The sequence below is a fragment of the Pan paniscus genome, chromosome 1 (assembly GCF_029289425.2).
Source record: "Pan paniscus chromosome 1, NHGRI_mPanPan1-v2.0_pri, whole genome shotgun sequence".
NCBI classification, from domain to species: domain Eukaryota; kingdom Metazoa; phylum Chordata; class Mammalia; order Primates; family Hominidae; genus Pan; species Pan paniscus.
This window is the reverse complement of record NC_073249.2, coordinates 28699021-28718069: the sequence shown is the minus strand read 5'-3', so window position 1 is coordinate 28718069 and position 19049 is coordinate 28699021. Positions and strand designations below refer to the sequence as shown.

The window sequence follows — 19049 nt, the reverse complement described above, 5'->3', positions numbered from 1 at the left end:
CTGAGAGCTTTATGATTTATCTTCTTCCTCCCTGCACCCCAGCTTCCAGTTTTTCTTTTTTCTCTGTCATATATGACAGCATTCCCTTCCAATTAACACAGTATACATGTTAAGTATCATCATATCAAGTCATGGTTATAAATTATAATAGTTATTTAGTTTTACAATATGTTTACATGTATATGCCAAGATACTTTTCCTTGTTGCTGTTTTGTTTTCTCTCTCTTTTTTTTTTTTTTTTATTTGAGACGGAGTCTCGCTCTGTCGCCCAGGCTGGAAGTGCAGTGATGCGAACTCACCTCACTGCAGCCTCCACCTTTCGGGTTCTAGCGATTCTCCTGCCTTAGCCTCCCAGGTAGCTGGGATTACAGGCACACGCCACCACGCCTGGCTAATTTTTATATTTCTAGTAGAGACGGGGTTTCACCATGTTGGCCAGGCTGGCCTTGAATTCCTGACCTCAGGTGATCTGCCTGCCTCGGTCTCTCAAAGCGCTAGGCATCAGCCACTGTGCCCGACCCCTTGTTGCTGTTTTCTAAATATAGTAGCAATTATTAAGATAGTTTAATCTACCTAGAGGGATGTAAATGTATATAGTAGAATGGCATACTGTTGGCAAGGGAGATAGAGACCAATGCAGGGTTTTCAGGTTTTGTCAGAAATGTCCTTTTAACTTATAAGGCTGTAATTCTGACCTGAATTCTCTACACATGTATTTTTCTATTATCAATATTATTAAAGGCAGATAGCTCCATCGTTTTTTTAATCTTCAGTGGCTTTTGGATATGTACAGTCCAATAAGACATAATTCCGTTACATTGTTAAATAATTCTTTTAAATGTTAGGTATTATGCTTTAAAACTTTATCCACGGGAGACTTCTGATTCTGCTTCTGATATAGAATGATTCAAAAGACTTTTCAATCTGGTGGTAACACAGAGGTAAATCTGTGCACACACAAATTAAAATTGCATTCTATTGTGGTATCAAAGAGTGTTGAGTGCAAGACAGCCTTGGTGCCTGGGATTCCAGAGAAGGGCATGGCTTTCACGGGTGAGCAGCGAGCTGCAGCCGTTTCCACGCCTGGGCAAGTCACTGATCTGGGCAGGGCTGGGCGGAAAGTGGGCTTTTTCCATAAAGTGGGCTCTTTTCTGAAAAAGTGAGCCTGGCACTCAGGCGCCTCTTCTGGCGTGAGCGGACGCCAGCCATGCTTTTATAATAGTTACGGTGTGGGCTGGAAGGACAGATTGGAATTTGCAAAAGCCCCAAATAAGAAAATAAACAAATCACACAGCCCCGTGATGCCACCCTCACTCCTGCAGTTATGCTGAGAAAGCCGCGGGAGGAAGCCTTGCCAAGCAGAGCTTGCATGCTTGCTTGTGCATCCGCACAGTGGTTGGTGCCTCGGCTCTCCTGAAGTTGAAGCCAAAAGTGAACCCAAACGCCTACGCTGCACTCCATCTCCTCCCAGCTGAAAGCCCCACAAGACCAAAGGCTTTGGGCCCTGGACCATGATGGCCCAGAAGGTCCAGGCTTGAGCTAGCCAGAGGTGAATGCACTCTGATTAGCGCTCCAGCCCAGCCCCACCACAGCTGAGCTAACTCTTGGTAGGTTTTAATGGTCAGTCCCTCAGGACAGCCACCAGCAACAAAAAGGCTTGCTCTTAAATTTTAAAAATTCTTCATATTCCACAAAAAACAATATATGGAAGACCCTTGTTTTATGTTTGTAGCAAATTCTAGTTGAAATACCCTTTAACGGCAATTCCATGATACACTGTATTTATGTCAAGTCTTTGCCCTTTATCTTCAGTGTAAGAACTCTAACCCTTCAGGTGAAATAAAAATGTGCTGTGCTTGGCCGGGCACGGTGGCTCACGCCTCTAATCCCAGCACTTTGGGAGGCCAAGGCTGGCGGATCACCTGAGATCGGGAGTTCAAGACCAACCTGGCCGACATGGAGAAACCCCGTTTCTACTAAAAATACAAAATTAGCCAGGTGTGGTGGTGCATGCCTGTAATCCCAGCTACTAGGGAGGCTGAAGCAGGAGAATCACTTGAACCTGGGAGGCAGAGAGGCAGAGGTTGCGGTGAGCCGAGATTGTGCCATTACACTCCAGCCTGGGCAACAAGAGCGAAAATCTGTCTCAAAAAAAGAAAAAAAGAAAAAAAGTGCTGTGCCTGAGATTTCTAACTGTGCATTTTATGGGGCCTGCATGATTACCACAGATATGTATTTGAGGAGAAAAACACTTAAATGTAAATGTTAAATTTCTTTTTCTACTACATCATCTACTTTTATCACTTTTTGAACTAAAAGGTATTTAATGTGGAAGACCCCAATAAAAAATGATCTTTAAAAAAATAAATTTTTTAACCTAAGGAAAGATAATTTTTTACCATCCTTTTTTTTTAAGGCTGCACCAAAAACTGAGGCTTAGCTGGTATACAAGACTGCCACTACCACCACCTCTATGCCCCCCACCTTCCTTTTAAGTTGCAATCTTTGGAAAATTAAAAATATTTTCCTATCTGGTTCATGGTTTATAACCAGTTCTTATCAGCCAAAGATGTACTTCTTCCTGAGTCTAAATCTATCTTATAAAAATAAATTAATTGTTTTAAACAACTTTAATTCATACAGTCTCAGGTCTATACACATTCTCTTACTCTAAATTCGCACATTTATTACAAAATGAAAGAGTAAAGAGTAAAACATAAGGTCCTTATGTCTACAAATGGAAACTTTGTTTTCAATTAAATATGTATAGCTGTTTCTATGCAAGTCATTCCAAATAAGCAATTATTTTTAAGCTTCTGAGGTCTCTACACATTTTTGAACTCAATAACTGACGATGTGTTTTCATGAATCTTAGCTCTCCAATGTACTTGCTCCTTTGGAGAACATGTTTCTAATTCTTATCAGTAAAGAAAGATTCCTACAAGAGGTGAATGTTGTGGGTTGTCACTCAGCATTCTTCTCACCCTCCTTCCAGCGTGCAGAGTCTAGGAAGTGAAATCATGTTCCAGGGTCCCTCGGGTACTGGAGGAAATTGAGCAAGTCAGCTTAGGCTAATCAGGTGCACTCCCGAGAGTTTTGGAAGGCAGAGCGGGTGGAAGCCATGCTTCAACTGTTTATGCTGCTTCTGCTGACAAGGGCAGTCCTGCAGATGTTGGGATTTTTTGTGCCAGAATGCCAGCGTCTGGTCCTCAGTCTCATGGGTATTTAGAGAAAGGGGAGGGGGTGCCTGTGTGTTGCCAGTGCAGACCAGCAGTCTGTTATGGATTGAATTGTGCCCCAAACCTCCCAATTCATAGGTTGAAACTCTAACCTCCAGTACCTTAGATGTGATTGTATTTGAAGATAGGGCCTTGAAAGAGGTCATGAAGGTTGAATGAGCCTGGGTGAGGTGGTTCACACTTGTAATCCCAGCACTTTGGGAGGCCAAGGCAGTGAATTGCTTGAGCCCAGTTCAAGACAAGCCTGGGCAACATAGTGAAACCCAGTACTCTACAAAATCTACAAAAAAATTAGCTGGGCATGGTGGCTCAGGCCTGTAGTCCCAGCTGCTTGGGAGGCTGAGGTGGGAGGATGGCTTGAGCCCAGGAGACTGAGGCTGCAGTGAGCTGAGATCACACCACTGCACTCCAGACCCTGTCTCAAATAAAAAATTTTTTTAAAAAAAGGTTGAATGAGGTCATAAGGGTGGGGCTCTAATCCAATAAGACGGGTGTCCTTCTAAAAAGAGGAAGGACCAGGGATGTGCATGCACAGAACAAAGGTGATGTGAGGACAGAAAGAAGGTGGCCATCTGCAAGCCAGAGAGAGAGGCCTGAGGAGAAACCAAACCCATGGACACCTTGTACTCAGACTTCCAGCCTCCAGAATTGTGAAAAATAAATTTCTGTTGTTTAAGCCACCAGACTGCAGTATTTTGTTATGGCAGCTCTAGCTGACTAACACACAGGCAAGGCTGGGACTGTAGCTAACTGTCGGGATTTGGGAGCTTGCTAGGTGGCAGCTGAAGTGGTAATGTCCTTACAGCCACCAGGACCAGTGGCAGCCTCCTGGTGCCCAGCTTCCTCACTACAGCACAAGTAACAGCTCAGTGGTCATTCTAGGAGTTACACTGGAGATGGCCCAGCCTAGAGCTTGCTATTCTAGCCCTTTGTGAAATGTGGAAGCACTGAAGTCCGTATATCAAATCCTGTATCCACATGGCCATCTTAAAGGCTCAGGATAGGAAAACCAGTTGTCATAGTCCGTTCAGGCCACTATAAAAAACATCATAAACTGGGTAACTTGTAAACAACAGAAACTTACTTCTCAGAGTTCTGGAGGTTGGGAAGTCCAAGATCAAGGTGCCAGTTGATTCTATCTCTTGTTGCTTTCTCATAAGGCAGAAGGGGTGAGGGGTTTCTCTCTTGGGCCTCTTTTTATAAGGACATTAGTCCCATGAGGCCTACATTTCATGACCTAATCACCTCTCAGAGGCCTCCCATGCCCAATACCATCAACTTGGGATTAGAAATTTAACACATGAATTTGGGGGTTGAAGGGGGGACACAGACATTCAGACCATAGCATTGGCATGGAACCACAGGACCCTTGGAGATTGAGAAGGGCATAGGTGATCAGGGATTCAAGGGTATTTGCTGGGTCATAACCAGTAGAGTAGAATGTTTCCAGTGAGGGCCTGTAAAAAACTATGGACAACCAGCTTCAAACACCTGGTAGGCCTTGTGGGTGAGACAACACCTTGGGCAATACTAGCCATGGAAGATGTTTTCTGCACTCTTCTCTGTTTTGGCCCTGGAAGAGTCAGAAACCAGTTTACAAGCTTGGGAGACTGAGAAACACTAGGTGGGGGAAGCAGAAGAGAAATTGTTGTTTCTCCCCAGTCCCTACTCCCTCACCACCACTGCACACAGGTACACACCCACATCAGGTGCTGCCTGAGGAGAGAAGATTTACTTTAAATCAAGTTCAAGGTTCTGAGTATTACATGGAATTGAACATTATACGATTTAGGATTATATAGATTAAGATTATGTTTAGTTATTTATTTGTTTATTTTTATTTTATTTATTTTTTTTGAGACAGAGGTTGGGACTTATTACTTCTGTGTGAACAGAAAAACTACAGGACTGCTGGGCGTGGTGGCTCATGCCTGTAATCCCAGCACTTTGGGAGGCCTAGGCAGGTGGATCACTTGAGGTCGGGAGTTCGAGACCAGCCTGACCAACATGGAGAAACCCCGTATCTACTAGAAAATATAAAATTAGCCAGGCATGGTGGCGCATGCCTCTAATCCCAGCTACTCGGGAGGCTGAGGCAGGAGTATCACTTGAACCTGGGAGGCGGAGATTGCGGTGAGCCAAGATCGTACCATTGCACTCCAGCCTGGGCAACAAGAGTGAAACTCTGTCTCAAACAAACAAACAAACAAAAAACCCTACAAGACTACCTAAGTTTTCACCGAGGAGCAAGAGACTCATTCTCTGAACAGAATAACTTGTAGAGAGACAAGGGAATGCAACATAAAGACAGTTTCTGATTACATCTCCTTAAATTCTGCTTGTTCACTGGTTATAGAGACTTAATCTGGAGATCAATTTTTAATTGTTTAGTGTTTTGCCTTTAAAGGCAAACTAAATGTTGTTGTGATATTTGAACAGTATTTTGTACTGACAAAAACACATTTTAGGCCCATGGATGTTCTACCTTCGTCTCTATTTGTATTAGTCCGTTCTTGCACTGCTATAAAGAAATACCTGAGACTCAGTAATTTATAAAGAAAAGAGGGTTAATTTGCTCACAGTTCTGCTGGCTATACAGGAAGCATGATGGCTTCTGCTTCTGGGGAGGCCTCAGGAAACTTACAATCATGGCAGAAAGTAAAGGGGAAACACGCAAACATGGCCAAAGAAGGAAGATGAGAGAGAGAAGGGGGAGGTGCACACCACACACTTTTAAACGACCAGATCTCACGATAACTCACTCACTCACTATTACTGGGATAGCACTGAGGGGATGGTGCTAAGTCATTCATGAAGGGCCACCCTCATGATCCAATCACCTCCCACCAGGCCCCACCTCCAACAGTGGGGATTACAATTCAACATGAAATTTGGTGGGGACATAGAACCAAACTATATCACCATTTGATAAGCAGCCTAGGGTTCTTTGAGGTCGGTTTTGTACAAAAAAAAAGGGACTACAAGGGTCTCTGTTTGTTTATAAAGTAATAGTTGCTTTAGCAAAATTACAAATCTACAAATCTACTTTCTCTTAACCTTTTAAATTCAAATTACATACTGTTTTAAACTATTTACTCACCCGATAAAATTTCACAATTACTGTAAGGAGGCACTTTTACTGTTTAGTTAATTCTCCTAAACATTTCAAGCAACTTTTACAAATTTAATATTTGACTTCCTTTTCAAGTACTTCAATTCTATAACAAAACTCTAAGTAATTCTTATAAATATAGTAAGTTAAATTTATTTTCATACCCATTTCACCTGAAATTGAATTGTACATAAATTTTATATACTATTTTACATATAAAGACTCTATGTTTTTAAGATTAAATATAAGTCATTACTTATTACCTTATTACATAAGTTAAATAAAAGCGTAAATCAATTAGTTGATTACTTTTTTTTTTTTTTTGAGACAGAGTCTCACTCTGTTGCCCAGGCTGGAGTGCCGTGGCACGATCTCCGCTCACTGCAACCTCTGCCTGTTGGGTTTAAGCGATTCTCCTCCTCAGCCTGCCGAATAGCTGAGACTACAGGAGCACACCACCATGCCTGGCTAATTTTTGTATTTTTAGTAGAGACAGGGTTTCACTATATTGGCCAGGCTGGTCTCGAACTCCTGACCTCAGGTGATCCACCGCCTTGGTCTCCCAAAGTGTTGGGATTACAGGTGTGAGTCACCGCACCGAGCCACACATTTTCACTTTTTTAGAAATGGGGCCTACGTTGCTCAGAACTCCTAGCCTCAAGGGATCCTCCCACCACAGCCTGTGGAGTTGCTGGGATTACAGGGGAAAGTCACCATGCTGGCTCACATTTTAAGTTGGAATCACAAAACTAATTTCTTTTGCATCCTAGTGAACTAAATTGTCGTAAACATTGTATGTGCTTATACCAACATATCCACGTTATTCTTAAATTTAATCACAAACTTTAATGTTAAAATATCAGTATATCTAACAATCTATGTTATTTTATACCTAAGTATTTTTTTGAGATGGGATCTCACTCTGTCGACCCCTTTGGAGCGCAGTGGCACAATCATAGCTCACTGCAATCTCCACCTTCCAGGATCAAGCGATCTTCCTACCTCACTGGGACTACAGGTAAACTTTTCTATTTGTTTTTCTATTTCTAGAGATGAGGTCTCCCTGTGTTGCCCAGGCTAGTCTCAAACTCCCAGGCCCAAGCGATCCTCCTGAATAGCTGGGATCACAGGTGTGCGCCCCTACGCCTGGCTAATTTTTTTTTTTTTTTCTAGAGATGGAGGTCTCACTATGTTGCCCAGGCTGTTCCCCAACTCCTGGGCTGAAGCTATCCTCCCGGCCTCTCAAAGTGCTGGGATTACAGGCGTGAGCCACTGCTTTCGGCCCTTAATTCTACATTAGCCAGAATTCAAAGGCATTTACCCACTTACGAAAATAGGGCACTCTCAGCTTGTTGAGATTCACAGTACACTGATAATGCTTATCTCACAGAGAGATATTCCTGAAAATCGTGATTTTAAAGACTGCGCCATATGCTGGCATGTCTGCACCAGAATTTCCTTTGCCCCTCCCTGTTGGTTTGCTCCACTTTTTCACTGAGTCAGACCGTTGAACACCGTGGACACACTGTCTTGCGTTTCCGAATATTTCCTAGAATACGGACGTTTCCTAAGACTCACGATAAAGATTTTCTGATCGTCTCTCCAAAACCTTGCCACCAATTTGCACTCCCACGAATCCTGTTACCGTGACTATCTCGCCATGCCCTCCCTAGCACTGAGCGTGATCTCTAGTATCATTTTCCATCGTTGCTAATTTGAACATGAGCAGATGGAGTCCTATTATTTGGGGTCATTAATTTCGTAGCAAGTGCAGTTGAAGGTGTTTTGCATGTTCATTGTGCAGTGCGCGCCGTAGTCTGCACAGTTTGGCCGGCAGGTGGGATGAAGGGCGGGGCTGGCGGAGCGCGCCCGCCGCCTGGGAGGCCAGTTCGGAGCGGAGCCAACGCCATCCCGGGCCCCACGGCCAGGGGGCGCTGCGGCCCCCCCAATCCCCCGCCCCGTCCGGGCTGGGGCGGAGGAGCGGGCGGGGACCAAAGGTTGGTGTCTTTGCGCTCGGACCTTCGCCAGAGGGGCCGGGACATCATGACGGTGGGAGCCAGGCTCCGAAGCAAGGCGGAGAGCAGCCTCCTGCGCCGCGGGCCCCGAGGGCGAGGGCGAACCGAGGGGGACGAGGAGGCGGCCGCCATCCTGGAGCACCTGGAGTACGCGGACGAGGCGGAGGCGGCGGCCGAGAGCGGGACGAGCGCGGCGGACGAGCGGGGCCCGGGGACCCGGGGCGCGCGGAGGGTGCACTTCGCCCTCCTGCCCGAGCGCTACGAGCCACTGGAGGAGCCGGCGCCGAGCGAGCAGCCCAGGAAGAGGTACCGGAGGAAGCTGAAGAAGTACGGCAAGGTAGGGGCCCTGCGCCACCACTGCCGGGGGGGCGCGGGTGTGGTGTCCCGCGGGGGAGCGGGAGCCGGGTCCTTACCATCGACTCACCCAGTTTCTCCGGGCTGCACCTGCGACCCCTCCGCCCCCGCTCCCATTCCCTCGCCGGAGGGAAGCCGCGAGTTGCGAGTCGTGATAGAAACTTAAATCGGGGGTTGCGCTGGGTGGTCCCCGCTGTGCCTGCTATTGCGCTCCTGGCTGCTTAAGAACATTCTCAAGGGGCTCCTACCGAGGTGGTTTTTATGTAAGATCAGGAATCAGTCTCCTGATTACAGATGGGAATACTGAAGCGTTAGCGCGGCAGGTGACTTGGAGAAGGTGGCCCAGTTGGAAAGAAAGAAATTGCAACCCAGTGTATTTGTTTTCCAGTAACATCCCCTCCAGGATATCCCACTAGTTGAGAAATGTTTGGGTTACTCTCCCAAATATTCCCAAGGTTATTTCCCGAGCCTGGGAGCGCAACAAATACATAAATAGGCGCTCGTTGAATTTTTCTCGTCTAGCCAACTATCAGTGTACTCTGGGGCCTTCAAAACATTCTGCCATTTGTCTCGGGGAGATGGGGTTAGGAAGAATGAATATGGGAGAAAATGACAGTTTCCTTCGCGGAAATCAAAGCCCAGATGCAGTTCCCAGGTGTCTCTGCATGGAAACAGTCGAAGCTGCTGCCGGAAGCTCTGCTGGCCTGGACAAGGCCACCCAGAATAAAGTCACAGAAGTTACTGTGTCCTGGCCAAAGGCCACGGGCCCCATCTGATTTATTGTCTATTTATCTGTGTTGCCCAATGCCGTCTTACACCTGAAGCCATTCAGTCTCCGTGCCTGGGAGCTTAGGTTTATCATCCTCTTTAAAGGTATGTCAGCAGCTTCTGGAGCAGAATACAGGCAGGGGTAAAACTATAAAGTTGGGTCGTTCAGGCTTAGAGCCCTGCTAGGACGATTCATCTCTGCTTTGGGTCCCAGTTGAGCACAAAGAAGCCATCATGTCCCTCTCCATTGGTGAACTGATACTGCAGAAACCTCAGCTCAAGGACTAGTACTTGAAGATATTTTGGGGGCACTCATTATGCGTCAGGCATTGTGCTGAGCAGTAGAGATGCGAAAATGAATACAGAGCAGCCCTGCCCTAGAGAAGGGCACAGCCTCCCAGGGAGACACTGACATAGCTGGCTCCCCCCGCCCCCGGGGGGGCTTCAGGGCACAGAGCTCAGGCAGTTCACTCCTCAGCGGTGAGCTTGTAAACTCAGGGAAGTTTTCAAATCACGGTGACATGAAAACTGGACACAGAAGGATGAGTTAAGATTTCACCAGATAACAGTGAAGTGGTATGAAGTAGGCACACTTCATCCCCACTAAAACGGCTACTCCAAAAAATGTCCAAACAAACCGAATAACAAATGTTGGCGAGAATGTAGAGAAATTGGAACCATTGTACATTGCTGGTGGGAATGTAAAATGGGACAGCTGCTGTGGAAAACAATTTGGGAGTTCCTTAAAAAGTTCAGTGTAGACTTATTCTGTGATCTAGCAGTTCCACTCCTAGGGATGTAACCAAAGAATTGAAAACAGGTACTCAAATCAATGTTTATATACACATTTTAATGGAAGTATTATTTACAATAGTCAAAAGGTGGAAACAACCCAAATGTCCCTAAATGGATGAATGCATAAACAAGTGTGTTATATACATACAATGGAATAGTATTCAGCCATAAAAGGAAGGAAATGTACTAATCCATGCTACAATATGATGAACCTCTAAAAATATTATGCTAAGTGAAGTAAGCAAGACCCACAAGATCACGTATTGTGCATATGATTCCATTTGTATGGAATGCTTAGGATAGGTCAACCCATGGAGATGGAACACAGATTGGTGGTTGCCAGGGACTGGGGGAAAGAGGAATGGAGCCCATCTGCTTAATGGGGAATGTGTTTTTTCCTGGGGATGATGAAAATGTTTTGGAACTAGATAGAAGTGATGGTTGCACAACATTGTAAATGTACTAAATGCCACTGGGCTGTACGCACTTTAAAATGGTGAATTTTATGTTATGTGAATTTTGCCTTAACTAAAACAAACAAAAAAACAAGATTTCAGTGGATAGAGAAGTGGTGTCATCTCAGGTAGAGGGGCCATCACAAGCCCAGCTGTGGGCATGAAAGCTCTAGAGTGTTGCACGCTAGTTCAATGGACCCAGGAGGCCAGATGAGAGGATGTCGTCAGGTTAGGGTTGGATCTCTCCTTTCTGCCCTTCAAAAGTGACTTCAGCTTCTACTTTCTTGGAGCCACCTGAGAGGGTCACCAGGCTCAAACATGGAGATATAAAGCAGGTGACCCCTCTTTGTTCCCCTAGACCCCAGCTCCCCTCTGAGAGAGTAGTTGGGTAGAAAGCTCTACTCAGATCAAAGAATTCCAAATGCACTCTCTTAAATGACACTGAAATAGTGGTTGAGAGATATTTTATGTTTCTTTGCATTTCATTTCTCAAATCTGTGTTTTTAACAGTGTTCCAGTTAATGAACTATTTTAGTAGATTTTTTCCCCTAAATTACAAAGTGACAAGCAGCTTTTAAAGTATAACAGGCTGAGCAAAATGGATGTACAAATACCAAAAATGTCACGTTTAATGCAGGCGATTGTCATTCTGATCTTGTTTATAATGGATCACTCTTGATTGTTAAGCTTGTTGCCAGAGAATATGTTTTTCTTTTGTTGTTTCAAACATGTAAGTAAAATTCCCCCAGTGATTCTTATCACACATTTAGAGAACTGTATCTCTTAGCAACATCACATACCCACACATGCGCATGCCCCAGCCCAGTGTCTCTTTGAGACTTCAACAGGGTAATGTCCAGGAAAGCAGTGTCTAGAGAAGACACAGACATTACTTGGTTTTTGCAAAGCTCCTCATTTAGGGGGAGAGGTACCAAAGGAAACACCCAGCCTCTTTCTACATGCTCAGGATACAGTAATGAGCACAACAGAGTCCCTGCCCTCCTTCTGTTACTGTGAGGGACCCTGTAATTTAAACTATTGAAAGCTCGGCTGGGCGTGGTGGCTCACGCATGTAATCCCAGCACTTTGGGAGGCTGAGGCGGGTGGATCACCTGAGGTCAGGAGCTGGAAACCAGACTGACGAACATGGTGAACCCTGTCTCTACTAAAAATACAAAAAGATTAGCCTGGCGTGGTGGTGCATGCCTATAATCCCAGCTACTTGGGAGGCTGCAGCAGGAGAATCGCTTGAACCTGGGAGGTGGAGGTTGCAGTGAGCTGAGATCGCGCCATTGCACTCCAGACTGGGCAACAAGAGCAAAACGCGGTCTCAAAAAAAAAAAAAAAAAAAAAAGCTCAAGTAAGCCAGAAGTCATAGGAAATTATAGTCTTAAGAAACTTTCCCAAACAGACAACAAAAATATTGGGTTTATCTATCACCACCACAAACCTAAATTGCTATGTAATCAAAAGAAGCAGATGTTATTTAGCAGTAATAATAGCTGACATTGGGGGGCACTTATACTGCCTGCAGTTTGTGCCAGGCCCTGTTCTCAGTGCTTTGCTTACATGATCTCATTTACTCCTCTTAACAACCCAATGAGGTGGTTACTAAATATTCCCATTGTATAGGTGAGGAAACCGAGGCCATGGGAAATTAAGTGATAGAGTTGGAATTCAAGCCCAGGGCATGAGTGGTTAACTAGAAGCTTACATATTGCCTTTATTTAAAAAGGGAAACATAGTATGGGGGTTAAGGTCATAGGCCCTGAAGTGAGATTTCTTTGGGATTGAACTTCAGCTCTGCCTCTAACCAGATATATACATGTGGACAGATGTAATCTCTCTGTGCTTTGAATGATTGAAGTCTGATAGACAAAGGCCACCAGGGACATGCCAGTAGCCAATCCACGTTAGGTTTATGTGCTTAGGGCTACAAGGGAGAGTGCATGCCAGAGGAATTGTGGGGTCTTCAAAAAGTGGAGATCTCAAGTAACGAATTGAATATTTGAGTCTGAACTAAAGAGTTCTTCAAATCTAGGAGATACTTGTAGTTATTAGAAATGGATGAGACCATCTAAGGAGAGATTGTAGGGAAAGAAAGGGAGAAGGAAAGACCCAGGACTGAGTATTGAACAACACCAACATTTTAAAGTCTGGTAGAAGGGATAATTTAGCAAAGAAAGCTGAGGAGGAGCTCCCTATTTAGGTAGGGGAGAACTAAGAATATGGAGTCAAAGACGCCACATGATTATTTCATAAAGTATGTCAAAAGCTGCTGAGAGGTCAGGGAGAGAAAGACAGAAAAGCGTCCACTGGGTCAGGCAGCATGGGGGTTGTAGATGGCCATGACCAGACAGTCCCTCATGGGTTGGGGTAGGAGCCAGAGTCAGAGGGAATAAGAAGCGCAGACATGGAGGCAGTATATGTGGTTGGCTCTTTTGGCTGGCTTGGCACGATGGAGGGCAGAGACTGGGGCAGGATATGGAGTCACGGTGATACCCGAGCATGTGTGTAAGCTAATGGGATCCAATGGAGAGGAAGCGAATGATGGAGGTGGAGAAGGGAAAGCCAAGATCAAGGTGGGAGAAGGCACCGACACAAGTATGAAGGGAATGGCTTGGGGGAAGAGGACCACTTTCTCCACCGTAACACAGGCAACGTGGGAGAAGCCGGGGCAGACACAGGCAGGGCTGTAGAGAGTGGTGGAAGGTGAATGTGTTCCCTGACGATGTCTGGGTTTTTGTTTTTTTTTTTTCTGTGAAAGGTGAAGTGGGATCATCTCATGAAGGTATGGAGACTTGGGTGTGTTCGTGTGTGTTGCAAGTGGGGAGGCTTAAGAAGGGAAAAGGTATGAGGCAGTACCTGGGGGAGAGAGAAATTCATCCTACTGGACAGATGTGGAGGTTTGTCAGGTGGTGTTGGAAGTCAAGGTGAGATATGTGATTGTGATCAGGAATTTTAAGTTAAACCAGTCTGAGTGGTTATGGTAATATGGAAAAGTCAAAGGACTGAGAGACAAGGTATGTGGCCTAAGGCACAGGTTATCTGCATGGACATTGATGTCACCAAGAGTGATGACAGAAGTTGAGGTACGGAGGGGAACACCATGGGCAGCCATGCAATAAATGTTTGGTGGTGGTGGTGTTAATTTTTCTGTTGCAATCACATTTGAGTCCTTTAGATGTCCCCTGTCTAGCACCTGACATTCCCTGAATGTCCCCTACCCAGCCTTGTAGAAAAGGAAGAGGAGGAGTGGTTACCAAGAAAGCATTGCCCAAGCCTGACCATCAGGGAGCTTATAATGGTATTGGAAATGCTGGACTTACATAGATATAGCAATTAGAAAATGGCAGAAGACTACAAAAGGACAGATGTGTGGGTCAGACAGAAATATGCCATTGAGGTAGAAGGAGGAGAAGATGGGCTTTCAGATAAGGTGAAGGAAGGAAAACTTAACCCAGCCTTCTGACGGTCCAGTAATTTTTAGCTGGAACAGAGAAGAGGAGTGATCTTTGGTTTAAAAAACAAACAAAACTGCTTTAGTTTTAGAATTAGCAGCCTTACTGCTGTTTCCAAGAAGGTCTTTGAATTATCTGGAAATAAGCTGTGCTTGAAAGCACTTTGCAAGGTGATGATGTCTGCTGTGAGCCGCTACATATTCTTAGGCTGGAGGTGGGCACCTTCCACCAGAGATGTGGGAATGTGGTAACTTGCTGATTTGTCACAAGAGAATCAGGAAAAATGATCTTTATATATGTCGCCGTGACTCATTTTTTTTCATGAAAGATGGCAGAATTAAAAAGTTGCCTACCCTAATCCTTTGCTTTTCTCTTTTATTCCTAACACTAGAATGTTGGGAAGGTCATCATCAAAGGATGCCGCTATGTGGTCATCGGCCTGCAAGGCTTCGCTGCAGCCTACTCTGCCCCGTTTGCGGTAGCCACCAGCGTGGTATCCTTCGTGCGCTAATGGAAGCTGCTGTGGCAGGTGCCCCCAGAGTGAACGGGAGCCCCTGCTGTGGGAACTTTGTGAATCCTGGAGCATCTCAGACTTGAACACACGGCATATTTGGAAGAGAAAACATGCCTTTCTTTGTTGAATCACATTAGTATGATGAATGAGTCATCCCTGCCCATCTGCTGAGCTTCTCACATCTCTCAGTCACACGTGGACCCAGTGGTCAATCCTGCAGAGAATTCGGCGGAGGTTAGGTTTGGGAGTGGAGCTAGCGTGCTAAAGCCAGAGCCTTCACGTGAAGGTGGCAGGCACTGGGGCGGAAGCCAACACTCAACAGATGCAAGCAGTGTGGGTGTGCAGCAGAACAGTGATCTTGGGGGAGGAAGAGGATGTTACTGGAGTCAGATGATTTGCTGTATTCTCCTGAAAGGTCGTAGGCTGACAGGCGCTCACATTCCTTGGCTGCCTCGGTTCTGAGGGCAGCTAAGGAGCTGTTTATTCCTCAAGTCATGCTCCCCGATCTCCTTCCTCTACCACTCTGTCACCAGGAGTTTAATTACAGGCTTGAGAAGAAGAAAGGAAGAAAAGATATCTTGATGCTTTGAAAACTGTGTTGGCAGTGTGGCATGACTGTTTAAAGTAGATAAAAGCTTGTCATTTTACCCCATCCCTGCATGACTGTTAAGCTGGCGAGAAGGAGGAAGAAGGGCAAGTTCAGATGCAGGCCGGGTGGTTGGGACAAGTTGGCTAAGGGACTAGTCTGGAGGGCTCTTCTGCCTGGCATTGCCCACTTCGGCCCAGCCACGTGTTTGCAGCGACCAGAGTCCCTGCAAAGGTGTGGCTGGCTGTGGTCAGGGTGCTACTAGCACCATCAGCGCACTCCCGCCATTGGCTCAGCTCCTCTCTGCCAGTCCAACTAAGAGGGCTTTGTCCTGGGTGGGACATAGGGGCTGAGAGAGATGGGGGGAGACATAACACCCACGAATGAAAATACAGATTTAGAGAAGGAACCAGTAAGTAGGAGACAGATGTGAAGGAAATGGAAATGAGGCAAGAGGACGTTGGAAGAGAGAAGTTTGCCGTCCAGGAGCCAGGTCTGGAGCATCAGTGTGAGGGAGTTCAGGTAGGCTGGGCCTGTGCCTCTAGGTAGGGACAAGGGAGGCTGGGTAGCCAGGGCTGGTGCTTAAAACCCCTGAGGCCATGAGTTCATTGGCTGCCTTTGTAGCATCCTGTCTTCTTCTGTGCTGCCTGGTTTGACCTCATCTCACCTGGATTCAAAGGGTAAGGTGGGCATGGGTCTTGGGCCTGACACCCACCAAGGATGACCTGTGGACTGCCATCGGATGCTGAACAGGGAGATGAAAGAAGGAGGTCCTCTTACCATACCCCTCTGCCAACCCCCCAATAGGCCACTGTTCTGACTTTGTTTCCAGAATATCCAGAAATCCAAAGGGGCTGTTGCTGAACAGTCTGCAGGATCAGTGACAGCACCTACCTGTTGTCCCAAGGCACACAAAGGAGGCCTCAACACTCATGCTTCTCTAATCAAGCCCTACCAAGACAGACAGAAAGACAGACAGAAAAAAGGAAGGGGTAGAGGAGAAGGTTGAAGCTGCGGAGCTAGACTCTGCTTCACTTCCTGAAGCTTCAACTTCATGTCGAAGATTCACTGGGACCCAATTCCTGCATTGTTAATATTTGTGAGGAAAAGTGAAACAAGTGATCTGGTTTTAGCTCAGATGATGAAAGTGGTTAGGGCACATTTTCACACACGTGAGATAATTACAGCTTGCCCCACAACACTGGGTGTTGGAGAAAGGGAGAGATAGTCATAAGTGGAAGAAAAAGCCAAGCATAGTGAGTGGGAAAGAGAGTGAGAGCCTGTGCAGGCTGCTGACGAGCCCCAGGCAGCCCACAAGTTTCTTGTGGGGAGACGGAGGCAGAGCCCAGGGTAGGGGACAGAGCTGCTGGGGCCTTTCCTTGCCTGGGAGTCTGTCCCAGGAAGAGCTTCCCCACTCCCATCCCCCAAATTGGAAAAACCGTACATTCAAGCCTGTTTGGCCCTGAAATTCTTAAGAATCTGGTTAAGAATTAACTCACTAATGTCAAAAGTCAAAACCTCCTAGGGGTTGTCCTGGGAGTCAGGTTCACGGGTACAGAAGATGAATCTCAGATGTCACTCAACCTGAGCCGTCATTCTCTGTGGCAGGGCTGCCCTGGGTTTCTCTTACTCAGTCCCTGGAGTGTAAGCATTTGGATCATGTCACAGATTACCTTTTTACCTTTTCTTTCTTTTTTTTTCTTTTTTTCAATATCAGTGCCCACACCTTACTGAGTATTGAGTTTTAGAGCTTTCGCTTGATGTGCTTGACCAAGAGACTTCTTTTGTATCCTTTTCTTGTCCTATGATGTAAATAAAAGCCTCGATTTATGTAATGTTTCTGGTGTGAAGGGTTCCCAGCTCCTCACTTTCTAGCCTTGCCTGAGGGAGATTCCTGGAGTCCAGCCACACTGAGAGCCTGGCACAGCAGGTGATGACCAGTCGGGAGAGACCTCCCTGGGAACCAGTAGGAGCCCACAGCTGCTCCCCAAGGACCCAGGGGAGGGAGAGACCCCAATTCACCTGGGAACTCTGCATGTGTGTTAAAGGGGACAGTTCTCTCTAAGCCAGCAGAACAGGCATTGCCTTGTAGGAGCCTCAGCTCATGAGTTTGTTAAAAAATGGGCCGGGCACAGTGGCTCACGCCTGTGATACTAGCACTGAGGCAGGCAGATTGCGTGAGCTCAGGAGTTCGAGACCAGCCTGGGCAACATGGCGAAACCCCATCTCTACTAAAATACAAAAAATTAGCTGGGTGTGGTAACGCACTCCTGTAATCTCAGCTACTTGGGAGGCTGAGGCAGAAGAATTGCTTGAACCCAGGAGGCAGAGGTTACAGTGAGCCAAGATCGCACCACAGCACTCCAGCATGGGCAACAGAGTGAGACTCTGTCTCAAAAAAAAAAAAAAAAAAAATTTCCAGAACCTCCAGCTCAGATTTAGAGAGCCTAGCAGGGGGGCAGGAGCTGCACTGCCCACAAGGTGCTGAGAAAACTCCAATGCAGCTGTTCCTCTGCCTCAGCTGGGAAATGCTGGCCCCTGGGGGCCTGCTGCACTTTGCATCTGCCAGTGGGACTCCAAGTGGGAGGCTGGGCCAGAGGAGGGGCCCTGCCAGGTTCCAGGCCTGCACTGAGTACGTGTGGTATGCCTGCTCACTGAGTCCTCACAGAAGTGATAGAGAAGGTCTTGGAGGTGGGGAAGGTGGAGAGGAGAGGAGTGGTCCTGGTAGCCATCAGGGCCCACTGGTCCCAACCTGCTGTTAGGCTTACAGCAAAGCAGAAGAGAGGGACCACTGTGTCTTCAGCCACCTTGGAGTCATCTGCTACCCCTCTGCCCAGCACCTGTGTCGTGCCAGAGAAGTCCCGACAGCCTCTGTGACCAAGAAGCAGCCAGAGGCAGGACTTGAACTCAGACCACCTCCTCCGCCCTCCAATAGTCTTCTGAGGAATGGTAGTCTCCCTTAGCAGAAAACAGTTGTGGCCTCAGGAAACAGTTATTGCAGTGTTAGATTTAGGCAGCTGTGGTTAGGGGGTTTGCACCCATGAGGTCTTTTTCCAGCCCCTGACTGCAGGAGTACAGAGGAACTGAGTAAACTCAATGATGCCATCACTTCCAGAACGTTTTTGAACATTTGATAGATCACCCCAGAAGCTTATTTTGTAATTAACACACAGAAAAACATATTTGAGAGGTTCCATGGTTTTACCAAAAACCCAGATGGTTCTTGAGTGAAAAAAAGTCTCTACTGCATTGACCATTCATGGGGAAATGTGGGAAAATAAAAAATATATAGGGTGTGTATTTTTTTTTTTTCTAGAGGCAAGGTTGGTTTTGAGCCAAACCACTCCAAGGATAGCCAAGGGAAAAGGAGATCACTTCTGATCTACAGGGCTCAGTGCCTGAGCCTAGTGAGTGCAGCAGCCACCCTGCCGAGGAAGGCAGAACAAAGGCTTTATTGCTGGAAGCCTCAGGCCAAATCTCCGCCTCTAAATGCTTCCTGCTTTCTACCCTTCAGCCTCATCTGGAGACACAAACTAGGATTAGAATAAAGCACCTTGAGGATGGGCTTTGCTTTTTAAAAAAGTGTTTCTCAGGTAGTGCCTCTTGCATAACCTGTTGACAAGGCTCTGAACAGATGCATCTGGTTCAAACCAGACATAAAAATCCCAGCCAAAGGACCAGACAGAAATAGAGCTGAAGAGTTCACACTTCCTTTCACTTGCTCTTTAATTCCATGGTATTATTATCATG

The 19049-nt window shown here is 46.3% G+C and overlaps 1 protein-coding gene across 1 annotated transcript; it reads left to right on the top strand.

The window, feature by feature from the left end:
- Positions 1 to 8127: 8127 nt before the first annotated feature.
- C1H1orf115 (chromosome 1 C1orf115 homolog) lies at positions 8128 to 17134 on the top strand. The gene is made up of 2 exons (XM_024925588.4): positions 8128 to 8703; positions 14591 to 17134. Exons 1-2 carry the CDS (start codon positions 8194 to 8196, stop codon positions 14708 to 14710), a joined length of 630 nt encoding a protein of 209 aa, XP_024781356.2. The 5' UTR covers positions 8128 to 8193; the 3' UTR covers positions 14711 to 17134.
- The last annotated feature ends 1915 nt before the right edge of the window (positions 17135 to 19049 follow it).